Source organism: Rhamphochromis sp. 'chilingali' (genome assembly GCF_963969265.1).
Source record: "Rhamphochromis sp. 'chilingali' genome assembly, chromosome: 21".
Lineage (NCBI taxonomy): Eukaryota > Metazoa > Chordata > Actinopteri > Cichliformes > Cichlidae > Rhamphochromis > Rhamphochromis sp. 'chilingali'.
The window spans coordinates 30166839-30188305 of record NC_137949.1 but is presented as its reverse complement, the minus strand read 5'-3'; the positions used below and the strand labels follow the sequence as shown (position 1 = coordinate 30188305).

At 42.2% G+C, this 21467-nt stretch overlaps 1 protein-coding gene across 4 annotated transcripts; it reads right to left on the bottom strand.

Moving 5' to 3' along the window:
• Positions 1 to 6049: 6049 nt before the first annotated feature.
• ift43 (intraflagellar transport 43 homolog (Chlamydomonas)) lies at positions 6050 to 20881 on the bottom strand (the record flags this gene model as incomplete). 4 transcript variants are annotated; one of them, XM_080870916.1, is made up of 9 exons in its annotated part: positions 17971 to 18015; positions 17428 to 17529; positions 14723 to 14793; positions 12400 to 12435; positions 11558 to 11604; positions 7876 to 7948; positions 6976 to 7051; positions 6687 to 6847; positions 6050 to 6548 (listed from the first exon to the last, which is right to left on the bottom strand). In XM_080870916.1, exons 1-9 carry the CDS (start codon positions 17974 to 17976, stop codon positions 6539 to 6541), a joined length of 582 nt encoding a protein of 193 aa, XP_080727042.1. In that variant the 5' UTR covers positions 17977 to 18015. The 4 variants fall into 4 exon arrangements, with proteins under 4 accessions (XP_080727042.1, XP_080727039.1, XP_080727041.1 ...); XM_080870913.1 differs by lacking the exon at positions 17971 to 18015 and adding an exon at positions 20749 to 20881 and having other exon boundaries at positions 6059 to 6548; XM_080870915.1 differs by lacking the exon at positions 17971 to 18015 and adding an exon at positions 20749 to 20881 and having other exon boundaries at positions 6098 to 6548; positions 6785 to 6847.
• Positions 20882 to 21467: the final 586 nt, after the last annotated feature.

Below are 21467 nucleotides of genomic sequence, written 5' to 3'. Positions count from 1 at the left end.
TTCAATGAAATTATCGGCGAAAAACACTGTATGTAATTAATTCAATAAAATCAAATGACTGACCTACACACTTAAATACACTGGCCTTTTACATGCATTTAGTATATCTAGAAATACAAAGCCGGACACACATGTGCACTCAGAGACACACAAACACTGTATGAGCATTAGTACAAGGGCTGGGCTGATTACATCTCCTTCACTGTCCTCATCAGGACCAGTGCAGATGACAGTCAGAGACGAGAGGCCTCAAACACACACAGCCACACACACATACTGTCAATACAATCTGCCTTATTCACGTCGCACACTCATATACTGTACTCCTAAAGACAAACACAAACAAACATGCAGAAACACACACACACACACACAGTGACAGGCTCCTCAGGCTGCCTCAGAGCACCGGCAGGTCCCTGCCATTATCCCGTCCTCTACCCTAAACACGCAGTTTTAATTTCAAAGCTCTGATTAGCTGATGATTGCATGACAGCCGCCGACCAGGTTCCCTTTTCGCCCGGCTCCCAGACTGCAACTCAATCATGCCCAATTAGTGGGTCCCCAAACACTCTCTCTTATTAGAGGACTCATAATCGACTCATTGTGTCCTGATTTGGCAAATAAATCACTCTGGAGGCTGCTGACTACCCCACCACCACTCCTCCCCTTTTTCTCTCTCCCCCACTTCTCCCACTCTGTCTTTCACTGCCCACTCCCCTTCTTTTCCTTGTCCAAGGGTTCAGTGACAATGTTTTCAGGCACGCTTTTCATTGGAGCTAACAGTTTGAACAACGCCGGACTCCTTTTTTTCCCTTTTTTTTTTTATTCCCCCTGAAGAATGAAGAATAATTTAGCAGCTAAGGCAAGGCAGGCAGCATGCGGGTGTCCTTGTCCTACAAGGTTAAGAATCCATTCCATCTGAGCAAGAAAGGAGTGAATTAAAATAAATGATGGCCAGATATTTACTGCGAGTTTGCAGATGAAGCCAAGATCCTCTGTTGGACCAGCAGGGCCTGGGTTGCCAGTGGCTCAGTGTAGCTCGTGCGACCTCTCTACACTCTCCCTGCTTAACTGGGGAATAACGCTCAATGTCACATTATTCCTAGCCTGCAACTGATATAATTATATATAGGAATATAAATAAATATGCCTATGAAAGTGTATGCTTGGGACATTGGGGCAATTTAGACAGAGGGGCATATATATGAAACTACTGGGTTGTGAAAAATAATTATAATCTAATTGAATGTGGAGAAAACGGAGCTTTGGAGACATGGACAAGGAGATTCTAGGGAGACCGGATAGGAAGTATAGAGATACTAATGTCCTTCAGCCTGGAGAACCAACCATCACAGGATTCCTTGGCTGAATTCTTTGCTCCATGCAGTTCCACGCGATAGAAATCCAACAGGGGAGCTTTACAGACTCAGCGGGTGGACCTGTTGGAGCCCAGAGGCTTGCAGAGCACTGGGAGGCCTGTGATGCTGCGTGTAAGCAGGAAACTGCATGACTGTGATGTAGTGGACTTATAGTCAGCATCTGAGAGAAGCTTTAGCAATGTCCCACTGTGACACGAACCCCCTTGTTCTGCTGCTCTCCTTTAACGAAATCAAACCAAGTCTTTTCACCTACATAGTCTCACCCGCCTCCATTCCACCAAGGGATATTTATTCTATGTGTGTGTGTGTGTTGAGTGGTCATTAGTCTCTGTTTACAGGAGAGAAATCCTGGCCAGCTGGCATGTGACGCGTGATGTGCCGCATTGTGGTCTACCACTGTGAGACCCCCGTGGCAGAGTCGTGGAGGCTCGGCAACCCCCTTCCCCAGGCGGGCCGCGGAGACCGCAGCGAGCCCTCGGCAGATGGAGCCTCCAGCGTTTCTCGTCTCTCATCCACAAGCAGCGAAGAGGTGGAGCAAACGCTGGAGGTGGGACTGGGCCTGGCCCCCATCCCAGATGCCAGGAGAAGGCCGAGACTCTGACGAAGCCCTGCTGGGAGGGTGCTGGGCCGGAACAGGTGCAGCCTCAGCCCCCTCTATCCCCCCTCTGTCAGCACCTCAGTGGTGGAGCCCACACTCGTTTCCTGTCCTCACTCCTTCTCATTCACACACTCGAAAGGTGTTGTAGGACTACATCCAGCCCCTCCCTCCACCCTGCAACAAATCCAGACACCGAAAAAAAAAATCATAACCAGACAGTTCAGCAATAAGACGACTTAAAATCTTGTCACCTTCTGTCTTCTCTTTCAGAGGAACTAAATTACAAAGTACCAAGTTCACAGGATAGCTGACCCTCAGGGGGCAGACTGCAGAGTCGTGTTGACTCAGGAGTTTTTCCTCTCCTGGCTATGATCAACTCTTCAGCTGACCTCGTCGTTGCCAGGGGGCCAACGCAACCGCTTTCCCATCAGCCACTGCTTTATCCCCAGCAGCTACAAGACAAAGAGGTTCTGCTTTGTACCTTCTGTAGCCGGCATCCTGCATGATAGGAAGAGTTTATGACTGGGGAGGCTGGGAAAGGGAGGGCGGATGGGGAGGCCCAACAGCCCACCTTGACCTGTCCCTGCTCAAAGAACCTCGGTGAACTTACTCCCATCGCCCCTAGCCCCCCTTCCCCACATCCACAATGACCTGGCCACTCCAACCATCCCTGAGTTATTATCATAATTCCCCGGAAAGGCACTGTAAGGCATCTGTGTTTTACAGAATGTTTTGTGTTTTATTGCCTTTAAGTCACTCGTAGGCCAGCAGAGAGGGCCCACAATGATAAGAAAACCAGTCATGTGAAAAATGAAGGACCTTGCCTACAGGTCTGAGAGGTGAGGAAGGGAAATAATAAAATACATGACAAATGTGGAGCCTGACTGTATTTCATGTTCAAACCCTTGTCCTGTCCTGCCTTTTCCAACCCGCAGCAGTTCCAAAACATATGAGGGGTAATAAGAAGGAAATAATAATAATAATAATAATAATAATAATAAATGAATTCAGCCGATCTCTTTGTAACGAAGAGAACAGAAGCTCAGTTTCGTTGTTTTTTCTTGGTTTAAAAAAAAAAAGAAAAAGAAAAAAGAAAAGAGACCATCCTAGCCTTCTCACTCCCCCTCCCAGGTCTTTTGACAACACCATGGCAGCAAGATACCCAGGGGCATTCCAAGCTGCCACCATCCCAGCCATTTCATGTCCGAGCCCACCTGGGGTAAACAAAAGAAAAGAAAAGAAAAGAAATTGGTACTTCGAACGATAGAACATTAAGTAAAAAAAGTTCAGCCGTCAAACTTTAGGTCTTAAAAAATACCACTCTCATTGTCTCTTCTGTGAAGTAATTCCCCCTCCCCTCCTTTCCCCCCAAACACACACACACGAACCCCCCCCCCCCCCCCCCGCGCGGGCTTTTAAAGGTACAGTATAACTAATGAAAAATAAAACATCTGTTTAATCTGGCCATTTCAAAGGCAAATCCCCCTTTTGATCAAAAAATGATATTGATCTGACTGCCTTAGTGGTGTGTTGAGGATCTCTCCTTTAAACTTGAAATATCATGGAGTCTTTGTTGCGAATCAATACCGAGGTTGCTTTTTGAGGTTTGATTCAAAGGGCACGAGCTCCATTTGAATATGCTTGCATTTGCATGTATTATTTCTGGCTTCAGAATTCAAATTGACCTTGCATATATTTTTTTTCTTTGTTATAAATTAATGAGTAAAACATGGCTTAAAAGCGGGGCATATCTTTCTGTTCTTGCTTTTTTTTCCTTTTAAACTGATAATCGTCCTCTTGTGGCTGGTTCGCGGCACCTGACTGATGCAGAGCTGGGCAGGTCACTGATAGGGAACCTGTTACAGGCACGCGGCCCCTGGTGGAATGAACCGGACCTAATATTGCTCTGAGCTTTAGCGTGTCTGTCCTCACCCCTCACTCTGTGTCTGAGGGGCCCCGGCATCGGGCTGAAGCTATCTCTACATCTCCCCATTTTCTTTAATTACACCTCAGCATATTGGATTTGAACCATATGGAAGGGAGATATTGAGAACAGATAAGATGTATAAACTCCTGTCAGCACCTTAGCATATTAGGTAGAGCTGGAAGGATATTATCTCTAGTCTATCCTTCCAATTAGTGCCCAATATCAAAATACATCAAGACAAGCCAGTCAACAGGGGTGGAGGGAAAAAACATTACATAAATGGACCTTTCTACTTTTTCTTCTTCTTTTAAAATACTGTTAAGCTTTTATTACTTCCTCTCATGTGTTTTCTTTGCCACAAAATGAAAAGTCGGTTCCAATGAGGGACCCAATAAAGACAAAGATAAATAGCCTACTTAAACCCAAAATAATTCACTGTGCTCAGCTGGGCCATGCTTGCCTTAAGGTTTCACAAACATTGCTGCTTTATAAATAAAGTTTAAAGTGAGAAAACTTCTTTTTTTACCCCATAAATTCTGGAAACCCTTTCCTCCAAAGTGTTTCCCATCAAATCAAAAATCATTACTGAGGCATTTCCAGTGAAATATCGGATTACGGAAGCACACGTCGGAGCAGTGTGGATGTTTTTTTGCAGCGGTAATGGCTCCATTATTTTAATAGAAAAATGTCAAGGGAAAAATAAATTGCACCCTAAACCCATGTGAGGCCTGTATCATCTGATCTGATATACACATAATCAACATGGCCTCAGACTCGGCTCACCTCCCGGCGACACCGTTTTCATCCAAAAGCCGCCACAAAGCTCTTAAAGAACACAATTGTCTTCCTCGCTGGAAATGATGCGTGCATTGCGCTTGTTTTGATGTGATTGAATCCACTGCACCCAGACAGTGAGAGGTCATCCTTAGCCTCGCTGCAGCATCAGGATATATACAGTATACACAGAGAGAGACATGGGGAGAATAAAGTAAGAGAGCAGCAGGATGAGGCAGTAGAGAGAGGTCACTTTGAGAAGCTGGATGCAAGCACATGCCAAACAGCAACTCTCTCTCTCCCTCTAATCCCCTCTCTGATCCACCGACGCCTGGGCCAATCATTTGAGGACGACCGCAACCCGTGATCACTGGGCCCTAATCTGAGTCCTCAGCCCGTCCGCGGTCCACCTCAGACAGCACCGGCTGGCTGCCAGCAGAGGAGTGGCAGGCTTAGCCTTCTCCAGAGAGACAGCTAGAGGTTGTCTCTACATGGATGGGCACTTCGCAGCTCGGCAGGGGCGGGAGGAAGGGGCAACGTAGCAGCTGCTCAGGGCATATGGGCAGAATTCATTAAGTCTGGCTAAATAAGCCAATTGTGGAGGCGGTAAAAAAGTGTGCATTTGTATATCTGATAGACAAAAAAGAGAGAGAGAGAAAGCACTCACAGAATTTGAGGGCCCCACTTAAAAATTCTGCCACACACAAATATTCTGAGCACAAATATCCCGCGTGATAGCCTCGTCCTGAGGTATTACTCCTGATGAAGTTGATTCAAGGCCCACCAAACGAAAAAGAATCTGGATCTATTTGTGATGGGCAGTGATTGAGCTGTTGGATGCGTAGATTGTGTGCCCTTGAGGACTTTTCTGTGCATCTCCAAATGTCACGAGACCGCTCTCTGCCTCAGAAATAAACCTAATCACAATCTGTAAATGTTACAGCCGTTTCCCTAATAGACCCGGCCTGACTTTGGAGGTCTGCATTTATATTCGCACACATGAACCAAAGGCAAAACTGAATGCTGATACACATGATCGCCACATGTTGAAGCCACACGTTACGCCAACTGTGATCCCATTAGAACACAATGCCATTTTAAATTCAGACATGGAGACATCTCCTTTCCATTGTCCTGGCCTTCTGGCTTTAAAGAAAACACACCTCACACTAGCAGCTGCCTTGTTCCTATCTCACATCTATTCCTCTTTATCCAGTAAAAAAGTATAATGTATGCTAATCCCCCAGGTGTCAATAGGAACTCTGTTCAATACATTTGAGATAATAGTGAAGAAGGGGTTGCTCCTATCGAAGAGCTGGAAGATAAAGTCAATGGCACAGTCAATAACAATAAGGTTGTAGGCTTTAATGAGGAATGTTAATTTGAACACAATCAAGTGGATTTCAGCTTAGCTGATTATCAACCTTGGACTTGTATGAAGGTGTTGATAATGCTGTTAGTAGAGTGGGGGAATTTTTATCTGTACCTGCTATTTTCACTTTGCCTTTTGGCTGTTTGAGTTAAAACTAACAAACTAAAAAAGTGAGCGAGTGAACTTAAAAAAGCAAAAGACAGGGTAAGGTAACACTGTACTGCTCCATGCACAGACAACTTTATTTATTTATAAAATTTACCAAATGCTGTACACACACTTTATACAAAATAACAGTAATTGAAGTTTGTAAGTTGATAGCCCTTCTCTGTAGTGGGATGTTCACTCCTACTAGAGCAACTTCATGTCTCAGTTCAAGCGTCCTCCTCGAGTTGCAGGCTACACAGCCAGCTCCTCACTCTCTCCTTGATCCCATTCCATCAGCAGCTCCGAGGACACCTCTGTAAACAGATGATCCCATTCCCAGCTCACATCATCCTGCAGAGCAAAAGAGAGACAGAAGAAAAGAAGAATTAGAGAGGCAGAGCGAGACATACCAAGAAAGTGAGTACGGGGAATAGAGAGTGGTGGGGGGGAGCAGAGGGTGTTAATGTACACATCATAAATCTTGATTACCTGAGAGACAGACAGCAACCTCCCCTGGTGCTCAAGAAACAGCTGGACAGGCCTTTCGTTGGGAGCTCGCAAGCTATATTTACTAAAAATTCACTCACCTCCCTCACCTCCTGCTCGGGTGCTAAAACCTTGGTGAGTAGCTTCAAGTCGATCTCTCCATCCTGAGGAAACAGTGCAGTAAAATTCACTTAGCTTGCACAAACAGAGGTGATGAGAGTTGCCACCTTGAAGAGAAGGCGCAGGAGAACATTGAAGGTATTTTTAAAAAAATAAGGTGTCCTTGACTCACTAAGGTTTGGAATGCAGAATAATTCTTCAGATCATTGTCCAGATCTCTGTAGGTCATTACTCGGTTCACCTGAACACTAACAGAGTGACAGGAAGTCAGGCTTCTGATGCACTTATACTGTAAACAAACTTGTATTTCGGTGAAAACAGCATGTCACAGAGAAAATCCTGCTTTCAGAATACATGCAAAGCAAGACTGCAAAGTGGCTTAGATGAGCTTGAAGTTTTCACACACTTAAGCTCTAAGATTTCAAGCAAAGGCCAGAGAGAGCAGGAGATGGTTGCCAAGTGTTAAACACTTTAAATTGAAACCCAGCTGCTTATCTGTGGGTTGGAATTAAGTGGGGGGGCTCTCAAAGTGGCCGGGGCCTAGCAGTGCATGCCAGTCCTACTTACTGCACATTACACGCTACATTGCCCTCGCAATGAGTTCAATGTGGATATTATCTCGCACAGAGAGCAAGCCCCAGCCTAATAACCTCCACCGCTGTCATAGCCTTGCAACATATTCGACACATGTCGACGTGTCTCTCACTGCCCTGTAAATCAAAGGGCCCGGTTAGTAAGGACCCTGGCAAGAGAGTTGCATAAATCACACCCAACTGTTATTTCTCCATTTCAGCCTGATATAGCAAAGGCACTCTGCAACAGCATCAATGGAGGACAGTTAACATGAAAGACACTAGAATAGTCTACTGAGCCACTGCTCTGTGCATGGACAGAGGTTTAAGATCATAGAGTTGGGGCTCTGTAAGTCACAGTCTGTGTGTGTGTGTGTGTGTGTGTGTGTGTGTGTGTGTGTGTGTGTGTGTGTGTGTGTGTGTGTGTGTGTGTGTGTGTGTGTGTGTGTCCAAAGTGATTAAGTGGTTTGAAAGTGTTTACAGTTTAAGGAATTAACTACCATGGTGGAGCTGCAATTTGCATGGTGAGATCTTCTTCTTGCACTTCATCCAGATCAGGAATCGTTGGGATGTCTAAATACACACAATAAAAAAAGCAGAGTCCATCTGATACATTTGTAGAAGTGGCACATTTAAGAACATCAAATAATCATCAAACGACCATTTAGTATTCTTACCAATACAAACACATTGTTTAAATTACTGTAAATTCCCTGTGGACGGCTGCTAGAAGGTTACGTGCCTGTAAGCGGCACTTCCTCCCCTCCCTCTTGTGTGCTACATCCACATAAGAGCTGCCCTGTCACAATAGCCATGCGGCCATGAATATTCAGAAGGCAAGGCAGCAGCTCATCCTGCTGTGAGAGGGGTGCTGGTCAGGGGCTCCCCAGAAAGCACCCCCTGCTACCTTAGCATTTGGGCCCTGTCAGTGCCGCCCACCCCCAGGACCTGCGGTGGCCGGTAGGCCGACCTCCATGTCCACTCTGCCACTCCGACTGGAGCGGTATCCAGCCATGTGCACGAGTATTTGCTTGCGGGCCCATCTGTGTGGGGTCGGAAGTCACAGTGCGGCCTGGCAGGGGCTGCGGTGCCAGGAGCCGCCAGCCCGCTGCTCAAACAGTGGGAACCCGCTTTAATTGGCAAAACGCAACAGGACAGAGGATGGCTTCACTCCCAAGAAGGAGAGGGCAAACTTTCACAGCATTTTTCAGATGGACATATCAAGGCAGGGAAATAAGAGAGGGATGGAGAGTAGTCTGGATAGCTGGACATAAGCAGTAAAGAGACAGAAAAGTCTCTCCAACGATTTTATAGTGAGTAAGTTGCCGCTTGTTGACAGAAAAGGTGCCTGTACAGATAACAAACAATATATATTTCAAAAAAAATAAAAAGTACAGTAGAGGCTTTACAGGTGTCCCAGCTTTGGGTGTGATGTGTCTTTCCTGAAAAGTATTTTTCTGGTGTGGCAGCAAAGTGCACATCCTTATTAGCTCTAGAGCAGAGTGTGGACAGTGACAGAGAAAGAAAGTGGGGGAGTGGAAGCGAGGGAAAAGAGACCTGACAGATAGCGAGAGAAAAAGAGAGAGCTGGACTGCATGAAGAGGGTTGTCAGTAATCTCTAACCACAGTACTGCACCCTGAGGGGAAAGTCAATAGAGGAGCTAAATAGAGGTGAGGAGATGGAAGTCTGCATCTGATGTGAGGAAATATCTTGGCATCTATGTCACCATTCCTTCAAAATAGCCCCTAAAAAAAAAGAATTCAAGCAAACATAAATTTAGATGTAAGAAGGAGAAAAATATTTTGATTCTGAACATTCTGAGATGGATAAATCCTAAAAAAAAAAAAAAGAGTAGACCGGTCAAAACCTTACCCCCCAAGTTTTGCTGAAGCCCAAAAGCCTCACACTCTGCCGATAACTTATTTCTTTCTCTTTTTTTAATTAAACCAAATTAAAAATGCCATGCTCGTTTAGCCGCTGACAAGATTCATCTGTGTTTCTGATATCCAAATAAATGCGGGCACAGGTATTTCATATTCATGAGGCCCCGGTGACACTTTGTCCTCTCATTTACAAAGCACAGCGTTCAGCAGAATCCGTCCCCCCTGGACCCCCAATCAAATTTAATGGTCTTAGTGCAATGACATCAAAAAGCTTTGCCATCCAGCTCTGCAAACAGCTTCCTGTGTTGTCTATCTGTCCACACACACACTCTCTTTCTTTCCATTTCAGCGAGTAACGCACTAATAACACACTCCGTGAGAGTTCGACGTGAAGCACGGAAGCATATGCTGTCTATGTGCAAACTCTATTATTAAGAGAAAAAAAAGCAACAACATTTTTTAAAACGAGCTTCAAATCCAACCTATTACTAGAGGTCAAGTGGCCCATAAAAGCAGCTGCAAACAAGCCAATGTTTTCTTCCAACGCAAAGGGCAACTCCATCAGGACGAGCATATTTCCCTCAGCATGGCACGCATTATCCATGCTGGCTTCCTTCACTCAGCTGGACATGTATCAAGGTGGCTTTTGTCTGGCAGCGAGAGGCCACGCGTATTCTTATTACACGGCCACGTCCGGCTTCCTCGCTGAAGCATGTAAATATCAAAAGGGGATAATTTGCTGTGAATGTAGACATACTCCCGGCAGCACATGCCAGTCAGCGACTCTGGCAAACGGGCCGTGTCCTCGCCTTACTTCGGACCCCTATAATCTACGCAGGGGTCCAGTCGAATGATTACCCAGCCAGAGAATCCATTTGAAAGGCTTACGGGACAGCAACAGTCAACACGTCACAGTTTAAGTGGGAGACGGTGAGACATGAAATAGATGAGTGTCTTTGCGACACTGGTGCTATTTTATGTGACCAGCAGGAGGCTGTGGGGGCAGCTGATAGGGAGAAGGGAGCAGGGGACTGGGGCTAGCCTGGCCTTCTCTCCCTCTGTCTCTCTCTGTGCTTGTAGCCAGTGGACATAAGGGATAAGGGTAGGGGACATAATCAAGATCGGAGGGGCTATCTCACTAACCCTCAGCACTGTAATTTCCAATACCCCTGCCTCCAGCTCTGTATTAAGAGGTCTCCCTTCACAGAGTAATAATCTTTCCAGCGGCATTAACTGCAAGAGAACCAAACCTCTGGACCCTTCAATCAACTGTCCATTTTAGCCAGTGTGCCGACAATATCGAGTACAATCGTGTGTGTACAAACAATATAGAAGTACATTAATTACATGTATATAAAAAACAGTTTCTGAAATTGAAATTCAATAGTTATTATTGCCCTGTAACATCATTTGTATTTTGGAATAGATTTCTACTTTTTAAATTAAGCAAATAAAACACATCAGAAAAATACAACTGAGTGGAATTACCAAGAGTTATTAATAAATAATACAGTTTAAAATCTCTGCATGTCATTGTGACAACATTGGTACTCTTTAAACTCAGCAGATTCATGAACAAAGAATTAAACATGAATTCTCGTCATCTTCTCAAAAGTCACTCTACAGCGTACTAGGTATTTTTTTCATCTTCTTCTTATTAATCGTAGTAGTATTCTTATTTTATTTCCTAATAAAATGACAATATGGCTGTTTTAACAGAAAAGGTTTTCAATTTGTTCATGTGCACGTCTCTCAGCATGCATGCCAACTAATATTAACTTAGCCTATTTAACCCTGTTCCATTACTGCTTTGCACTGCAAAATGTTGCATTTATCTTCAGCAGCACCTTGCTGAAAATTCCTCCCTCAGTCCAAACATTGTTTGTGGTGCACACGAGCCCTCAGGTCACTTAGTCAATGCAGCAGTGTTACCACTGGATCTGTATTCAACAGCACCAGTCTGACACTTTGTGTCCATGTGTGTGCATTTTGTGATTAACTGTGTTGTTCTGGCTGATGGCTGGACAACCTCAACTCTCCATCAAATGAGCATATTCCCTCATCACGTTAATCAAAAGGACCGCGCTCATACTTTCAGTGGTCAAAGTCAGCGTTCTAACACACAAATCCATGCTATATTCAGGGAGAAATATGGTTTGAGCACCAGTGAAAAGCAATGATCTGACCGCCTGCTTATCTGCTCTACTTTCTGAGGATGAATGTGCCGGTGAGGCACTGGAGGGCTCCACTTTGCCCGTAAGGAGGCACAGAGAGTGAGGATTGCAAGGGTGCTCTTACCTCCTTCATCATCTGATCCCTGGGGAGTTTGTGGTCGCAGACGGCGGCTGTAGAAACAGGAAGTATGAGAGCATGAATTATTTAATGCTTTCAAACCCTATCTTAACAGTCATCATAGGGAGTGAGTGAGTGAGTTGGCTCCTAGACTTTTCTTTGATGATGGGCCTGTTTTTGTTCTTTCTTATGATAGGTAGGGTGCTTGTTCAGTTTCCTACAGTCTGAGTCAGACTTTAGAATAACAGCCTCTGACAAAGCTGCTATGAGACACACAGTTGTGCTGTCTGGGTTAACACAGCCTGACTGTCCTAGACAAGATCACCTCTAAGAATTAAAAAAAAAAAACCCAGCTGGAGGCACAGTCTGAATAAGTATTGTTAAGACAAGACAATTGTGACAGAAGCAGAACCTAAGGGATTTTTCGGCAGAGTAACATCATCACTTTCACACAAAGCCTCTGTCTCACTATAGCCATCCAGGCACCAAGCTCCAGCTGCAATGATGAGTCAAACATACAGGACTATGTCCTCTACCTGCCTCTTCTCATGTGGATGCCTATTCTGGTCACACAATTGTGTGAGGGTGGGTGGAAGGGACTAGAATAACAGGGAAACAGCAGTAAAAGTGACGGCAACTCAGTCATGCTGGATTTTAATCATATTAAGTGATTGTTCTTGGAAAGGCGAGGATTAGTTACGACCAAGGACAACTGGGGAAGTAGAGTGCCATTTCCACTTTACTGCGAAAAGAACAAAAATTTAAACTGGCCTATTTTTATACAAAAAGTGCTGACAGTTATGAAAGTCATCTGACAGCTGAAAGAATAAAATATTGTTCCTACTTACTCTTCGAGGTCCTCAGCTGCAGGTCTTCTCGAAGATCTGTACGTCACCAGAGAAAAATAATTTTCACACAAATTTAATAACACACACATATTAAATTGTATTTCTTTCAAACTAACAGTAGGCATATCTTTTTCATCCGTGTTAGTGGAGTAGACAGTAGTTGTCTTCTGTTTTCTCAGCCTATAATACCAGTTTAACAGCCTCAGCAACTATTTACAGACTTCTCTCCATTTATTTTCCCTCAGTATGAAAAGATGCACGCTGGCATACCAAAAATGCAGCATTATTAATATGCAAAGCATATAATCACACAAATGCAGGAATAAAACAAAACATTGTAAGTTATGTGTATTTTTTAAAGCATACCCAAAAAATTTTTTCCAATATCATTTTTAATCTTCCTTCATAGAGCTAAATACATTTGTTGGTTCTCCTGGTTGAGTAGTGACCCCTAGTGGTTTTAAAGGTGATTCAATCAACCTTTTACTTCTTTTTTCTTTTAATTCTTTAGCATGTCCAAAACTCAAGAGCACAAGCAGCTATTATGTGCAGATCGATACAAAGCTCATACTTAAATCCATAAATAAATCCTTTTGTATTTTTATCAAGAACAAGTATTAAGAGGTTCTTATAAAAATAAATCTGTCCCAACATTGGGACAATAACGACAATGGCAACAAATAAGAACATTTATTCATAGCTTGTTTTTCAAAGGTGATATCTTATCATCTTTTTTCACCATGAGGATTTCATTTCCTGTTGATCTGCCTGAGGTTAATTTATTTTTTTGGCAGGAGGGGGTGTTGGTATTAAAGGATGTTTTTCCTGGTTGAAGTTATGGGTCTAAGTTCATAGGATGATGTGGTATGATTTTTTTAAATCACAGATCACAAAACCTGCGAATCCAAAGTGAAGCTTTAACAACGTAATGAAATTGACTGGACTATAAGTTCAGGTAGTTCAGTCAAACTTTCAAGCACAAGAAAATAAATCCATATCAAGTCCTATATCTTATATTATATTGTTATGAGTAGCGTTAATAATATTTTTTTCCAGTAAGAAAAATTATCTTAAACACTTCATCTTGCCAGTTCTCTGCTCATTTACTGCTTTGTCCATCTTTTGCACACTACCTGCGGCCAAACCAGCCGATCTGAAGCCAGCAGAGTCCAATCAGGAGAGCGAGAGAGGAGCTGAGGGAGCCTACCTGCCTGCCCTTGGATGGTGTCCTGTCTGTGGGGCGGGGGTGGCGACACTTAAGACACATTACAGGCCCCTTGATTAAGACTCATGTAAGGCAAAGCGATAGACATGGTAAAACTGTCTGGAAAAAGTTGTTAGGGATAAAATATATTGTGACAACCTGGTTTCAAAGGTTCATCAATAAACTGACAGATCATTTAGTGTCAATTAGAAGTGATAGATCGACAAATCCTGGGATTTCTGCGCTGGGATTAGTGGGAGGAGGGCGGTGGTGATTGAGCATGAGGGGTGACATTGAAGGGAAAAGTCCTTGCTGGTTCCAGGGGGAACCATTACTTACTTTGTTTCAGAGAGGATCAATGCACGTGCAAACCCCTTTTACACCTCCTGTATTTCAATCACTTTGAGACCGGGAATCAAGCGGGGGTTACGCAAAAGCGGAGAAGCGACACGCTGACCTTCTGCGAGAAAGGAAAGATCTATTGAGTTTGCCGTTCTCCCTGCTTGCACTAACGGTGCAGCAAACTACGCAAATAAATACAATTGACTCAGCCTGTTCACTTCAATGCATCTCCTGTGCTCCCACTTCCACTGACCGAGCAAAAGAAGCACAATGGCAGTTGGAAGAACAAACTGTTCTACAGTGTATTAAAACATCTCATATTGAGTCAGTGAAGGAGAATATTGCGATTTAGATGTGTTAGTCTGAGACGAAGCCTTTTGGCAAACACCTTCCATCTGTTCAACATATTTCATGAATTCTCCATGTTGTGATCCTTGTGTAAAGAGCAGACTGCAGTGGTAAGGGGTGATTAAGTGGCTTGAACCCCCATGATGAAGTGGCTAGCTGACTAACAGTGCCCTCCTGTGGCTGATGCATTAACCATGTCAATTACCGCCTTGCTCACAGATGAAGACGAATGGAGAGTTGCCTGCTCAGACAGGCTCCCTCTAACCTTGTTGATTCACAGCCCGAGTGCCAAATATGCACTGATAAATAAGCTCATTCAACAGCATGAGAGTTCATTAATAACACATAAAACAAGACCACGGCTTGGAGTCCCAGCTTAGTTTCATTATAGTCGCAAGAGATGGAGGGGGCGAACGTGAAAATACGTACTTGGCAGAACCAGATCCAGAGCTGTCCTCTGCCCAGCCGCCCTGTCGCCGGGCTGGTTTAGGAGGAGGGCCCTGGAAGGAGGAAGAACTTCAATAACAGCTTCACTGAATATCTACTCACCCACACTCACGATAAGTAAATACATATGAAAGCATTCAAACTCCTATGAGGCTTTAGTCTCGGAAAATATAGCACAGAAGCGGCATGTTTTCATTAGATGTTGGGGTAAACTTGATCAGAATCAGTGGCCTCATGTTAAACACACATTTCATAAATAGGTATTCCAAAATTGAAGCATTCATCCACAAATTGTTAAGAAAAAAAAAGAAAAAAGAAACTGTCTTGTTAAGGTATGCTGATCGAACCACCTGTGGAGTAAACAACATTCCTGATCTGCTGAGCAAAGGATCGTCTACTGCAGCGGTCCCCAACCTTTTTTGCGCCACGGACCGGTTTATGTCCAACAATATTTTCATGGACCGGCCATTAAGGTGTCGCGGATAAATACAACAAAATAAATCCAGAACCGGTACCAAAAAAGAAGATTTATACATAACACACGGAAAAAGACCCAGGGAAACTGAGTTAACAATAAAAACAATTAAAAAAAACAAAAAAAACGCTAAAAGGCGAAACCATGAATTTCACACCCAAGGCCCGGTACCAAACGACTCACGGACCGATACCGGTTCATGGCCCAGGGTTGGGGACCGCTTGTCTACTGCATGTGCGCTAAATAGTTTAGTTTATTATAGTTTTCAGCAGTAACCATTTGAAGCATTAGAACGTATAGAGCAGAGTGTGGGAATTAAGTCTGACCCTAAAACTGAGCCAGAGGGGAAAAAAATGACCTCCCACTCTGTCTACTTCTTTGATTCTGAAAATAGTAAACGGAGTAAGAATCTTGATCCTGAGACCGGGACCCTGAGGCCAGCGTTTGAATGAATAAATTCCTCAGCGCGCACAAGGGTGGGCACTAGACAAATGAATTAGGGAAAAAGAGGGACAACATTTCTCATTACTAAATTGGGTCTGCAGAGGACAAAGTGTTCGTGAAGAATTTCTTTCATTTATGATGAAAGAGGAAATAATCTTTCATGGCTGGTTCCTTTACTGAAGCCATTTATAAATCTGAATGTCACCATTAAGCAGGGCAGAGGGAGGGGGAGCCCACTCTGCTCCACTGTATATTACCATTAATCGAGAGAGCTGAGGCTGAACGAGCTCCCTCAACTTTGTGCAATTAGTAACTGTCTCTTTAATAGGAACAAAAAAGGGATTACAATTATGGAGGCTTTTTTAGAGCAGCATTTAAACATTTTTTTCACATGATGTGAAATCTCTTTGATGTTTCATATGTGGCATTTCAACAATGGAGAATTTTCATAAGGGATGAGATAATAAGGTCAAGTGCATCCTGTGTGCAATAAATGTATCCTGTGGCAGTTATTTCACTCAACAAAAATGGGGAGGACCAAAATAGTCCTGAGAAACAAAACAAAAACTGCGAGCATCCAATTCCTCATGACCAAATATGAAGCTCACAGCTGTAGTAAAATAGTTATGGCTATTACGCCAATTAGCTTAGGCCTTAAGGTTTCTAATTTGGGATTCTATGACGGTCTCTAGGGCGAGGAACTTGTAGTGACCGAACTCTATGAGCCCATAAAAGCAATGAGTCTTTGTTTAAAAGGATGTCGGGAATGCGACCAATCAGTTGGGTATTTCGGGCAGAAGAGAACGGGTTTGATAAACGAAGACTGCAAAAACGCCACCCAGTCGCACGACACTCTGGAAAAATGTACTGCATGTGCACAGCAGGTCAGAGAGGGCGCGAGAATACCGGTTCATACATTAGGAAAGTTGGCCTAATTTGGGAAGATTAGCCTAAAGCAAGGGCATTGCTGGAATATTTGCTCTGGGAATGCTGGCTGGTTTACAGTTTGCCAATCCAGGAGATGTGACTGATCCTATAAATGCCAACGACAGTGAAGTGATTTGTTGTATTTCAACTGTCACTTATGATCTGATTTCTTATGATTACATGCAACATGATTCAAGGGCAACAAGAAGCAAACTTTACAATGAAAACTGTGCCATGACTTGAAGTGATTTGTGTAAAAAAGGCACTTGTAGAAAGAGAGGATTTATCAGTTGCTGGTGATACTAAATAAGCCAACTGAAGACAACTACAATGTTTTGTGACTCACAAGGTTAAAAGCATTTAGAGTTTATATGAAGTAACACTTCAAACCCTTAATGCAACACATAAGAGCCAACATATACAGGCCAACAAATAAAGAGCAGCTATTCTGAGTGTTTCGGAGCACTTTAAAACCTGCTAAAGTAGAAAAACAGCAACTCAAACATCTCATCACCTGCATTATGCACTCCAATCAAACTTTATACCATGTGTGTCAAGCTGGCTCTTCGAGGTGAGCTGTAATTTGAGTCCTATCAAATCTAATCAGATGAACTGAAGTAAAACACTTCATGATAAAAGAAATGTAAGATAACCGGAAATGGTATAAAGTTGATAAGCTGAGCATTAGGACTAGAAGCCATGCAAAGTCATCGCTTAATTTATGCTACCTACCTCATCATCATCCTGTAATTCATGTATGAGACAAGACCAAAATGCATATTTATGACCTTGTAAATGAATGTTATAACACGCAGAGGTTTATTATCACATGATTGCATACCTCTCCTGCTGAAGCAGAGGTGGAGGACTTCCTTATGTGACGAGTCTCTTCAAACGATGACTGGTGTGCCGCAGGGCGAGCTCTTCGTCCAGACTTGGCAACCTGGGAAATGTGTGTAATTTCAACATGTAAAACCACTGTATGTGACAGACATTAGCACAGTTATTTGGGGTTTATAAAATAATTTGTGGTTTTAATTTGCTTTAACTGTCACATTAAATGTTTTCTGAAAATGGGATGGGAATCAAGAACGGGTTCCAGTTAAAAGGAGGTTCCAAACGGTCTAATTCTCTGGAAACTTCTGCATCCAACCTTATCAATTCCTGGCATGTTTTCTTTTTTCCAACAGCTGCACATTGCTAAACAATGACGTCAAATTCATGGAAGTGGAGCTTTTGCACACCTGAGTCATTTGTTTTCCACTCATGCACACATGTACAGATTTTAAAGATTTGAAATGATGTCAAAAATCTGAAATAGCTGTTTGCTTTTTTTTCTCCACAATAACTTCAGAATATTTTACGAAGCCATGAAAACTTTTACCTCCATACTATGAAAACGTCCGGTGGGTCAGTGGTGTAGTGTTTTCAACATTCCCCTAACATCCTGGGAAAACCCATATGGAAAAGAAATAGTAAAAACTTACATGATTTACTCATGAAAGTGGCCACTTTCTCATTACTTTCATATATTGTTTTAGTAAGTATCCAAAACATACAAGTTTCATTATATAATTCTTCAAGGGATCTTATATCTGTTTTCACTCTTATATGCTTTTCATACAAGTTTCACACAAGACAGATACAAACTTTATAAGATCTATATATATCTTTTCCATATGGGAAAACACAACCCAGCCTCAGACAGTCATAAGATAAGGATAAATTGGAGGGTTGTGTCAGAAAGGACCGTTTTTGTAAACTCTGTGCCATATCCCATATGTGGATCCATTTGCTGGGAATAACCGAGCAGCTAGAAGTACTACACCACTGTGAACATTTTACAGGTCCTAGGAGCAAGAAAGCAGCAGAAGGTCAAAATTTGGTGCTTTTTGATTTGGTTTATTCAGCCCTCATCACTTCTTAAGTACAAGAGATGCACAAGAAATTGTCTGGAATAAAAGAAAATAAAGGTACAGTGAGTAATTTTTTGAGGTTACAGAAAAAAGACAATGTAGTACTATAAATATACACTGAATAGTGTTTATCTGTGTCTTCCAACAAATTGATGTGTTTTCATAAACTAAAATAATTAGGTTTTTGGAAGTTCCCACATTGCCCCGCCATCTTGAATAAAGTGGCCGAGATGGACATCGTACTTCTGCCTAATTGCTTTTTATGTATGTTGCAGAAGACTGGCCAAAATGAAAACACCATATAAGACACTTTTAATTTAAAGATCAAAAATAGATGTTTCAAATTATATGTGGCCATTTAACACTTTCACATGTAGATTTTTCATATCTTTCTCATTATGTCCTTCCCTGCCATCAGTGCAGTCTCTTCTCCCTTATTTCCCCTTCTTCCTCCTCACCTCAATCCTGATCCTCTAACACATGAAAACATGCTAATTTATTCCTAATATTGTCGCAATTACTTACTATCAGAAGATTAGACATGGGACCCTCCCATCTCCAGACAAGTGACAGTAGAAAACTGTTTTCTATTGTCATTGCTCCAGACAGCTGACAACAAGCCGGCTAAACAACAACAACAGCTGGATATAAGCTAACATTATGCCAGCTAATGTTAGGCTCAAGTGTCCTTAAACAAATCACACCTTCCTTCTTGACAGCAGATTATGTACCAATTTGCAATCTACTAATATCTCATGGTGAGATTTTAAAACACTGTACCTTTAAGCAGTTTTAAAAACAGCGCCCACTCCAAATATTACAATCTGAAACCAAAATGTTATTTTGGTTCAGCATGACATTTTCTACAACTTTGAGGATCAATATCTTTCCACAGATCATTGTTCAAATAGCAAAACTGTATCAAAGTAATGTCTATGATGTAAAGTAACAGAAACAAAGATACATTTTTACCTACATTCTGATACCAGGCTCATCTTCTAGCCATGATTCTTTCGGTTTCAACATAATCACTTCTTACCACTCCCATTTAATCTGTTCAAGGAATTAAAACCATGACAATACTGAGTAAAAGACAACTATGAATGGGTGTGGTTTGCATAGCCGCAAAACAAAAACAAGATTTTGGTTTTAGATTGTGAAACTTGGAGTGGGTACAAGTGATGTGGCTGCAGTTTTTAAAACTGTTTTTCAGCCATGAAAATCGTAAGTGCCTAGCTTCAGTATATGTAACAGAGTATGATGGCACAAACTGCCAGAAAAAAAATTAGGAAATAAAAAAGCGTCAAATCTCAACCCACCCCTTTTTTACTTCAAGGACCTGTAACTTGGAAAACATTTATAGCATATAGGCAGAATTTTGTATGGCTTCAATATATAAGCTAAATATAATATAAACTAAAGTTATTAAAACAAAACATCTGATTCTGAGGGGTTCAGGTGGGAGGCACCCATTTTCCATGGAGTGACCCGTGAAGCTTACATGTTGGAGGAATAAAAAAAGTAGATTCACAAAGAATATCACCTATATGATTAATTTAAAAAAATTGGATTTACTATCAATAAAAACGTATCAATATTTACATTAGTCCAAAGACACATAGTATAATTCAAATGAAACATTGTCTTTTTGTCAACTAAAAGTGGTTGGTCTTATTTCAGATTTGAAGTCATGTTTTCTGTGTAGTTTATAGAAATGTGAATGTGTGTGAACCACAAGCACCAACAAAAAGAGATGAGTGTATCCCCGAAACATTATCAGGACAGCAGGCATTCTTGCCTTTTATGGAGAAAACCGGTAGCAGTGGGAACACAGTATGCATGCTCCCTGTACGTTTTCTGAGGGAGTAATGCCAGACACAGAACCAGGTCAGAGTTTACACGGAGCTACCAAAACACTGAGCTATGCTTGTGGGGGAAATTTCAGCTAGCATCATCTGTGGCTAACCCCGAAGTTAAAGTTAGCTGAATACGCAGACAAACCTTCCCGCTGCCAGTGCTCAAAAACAGTGAATGATGATGATTCTGAGCAGGTAACTGACAGGTTAAACTGGCATATCATTTACTGACTGGCTATTACTGATGCTCGCATTAGCGAAACAGAAAGCTAATTAGCTAACTAGCATCGCTGCACCGTCATACAGTGCCCACAACTCAGCTCAGAATGAATGCTACTTTCCTCCCATTACCTTGCTATGTGCATTTTAATGATATAAGACCCTACTTACATTTCTTGCCGTTCCACCATCTTCTTGTTGGAAATTATCGTCCATTTTTTTCCTCCTACCAGCTAGTTCACCTTCTTCCTGGATACCACCAGGCGTCACACAGCAACGCTCTCCATGGTAACGCAAATCAGGAGGAAAGTGCCTTTGGACCGCCCCAAATATCGTTAGTAAGTAAACAAACAAACAAACAAACAAACAAATAGATGCGTGTATTGATATTGATAGGGAATCTGCTATAATGCCCCTACTGCTCGTTTGTATGTGAGAACGTATATAAAGTAATGATAACAATGTTTCCTTGTACTACTGGAGCTCCCCAGACATTACTGTTGAATAAATAAGACGCCTACTCCGAATATATGCCCCATTTTTCTCTCTGATTTAATGGTGAGTCAACAGATAATTATGGTGTGTCCAAAAAATAAAAAATAATTTTAAAAAAAATCCTTGGATAATTACGTCCGGAAATACAAACAAACAAGCAAATATATATATATTTAAAACTCATAATATGAATTCATTTTTAAGAGTAAAAATTACATCACTAAAGAAAAACAGGAGGTATTGTTGTCGCTTTTTATTTTTATATTTATTTTGTTTGTTTCTTTGTTTTGTTGTTGTTGTTTTCTAAATGGATAAAGTGATACTCTTGTCCTCAGTGCAAAATATCTCATTTGAGGACGCAGGCAAAAAATAAAGATGAAATCAAATTGTACCTT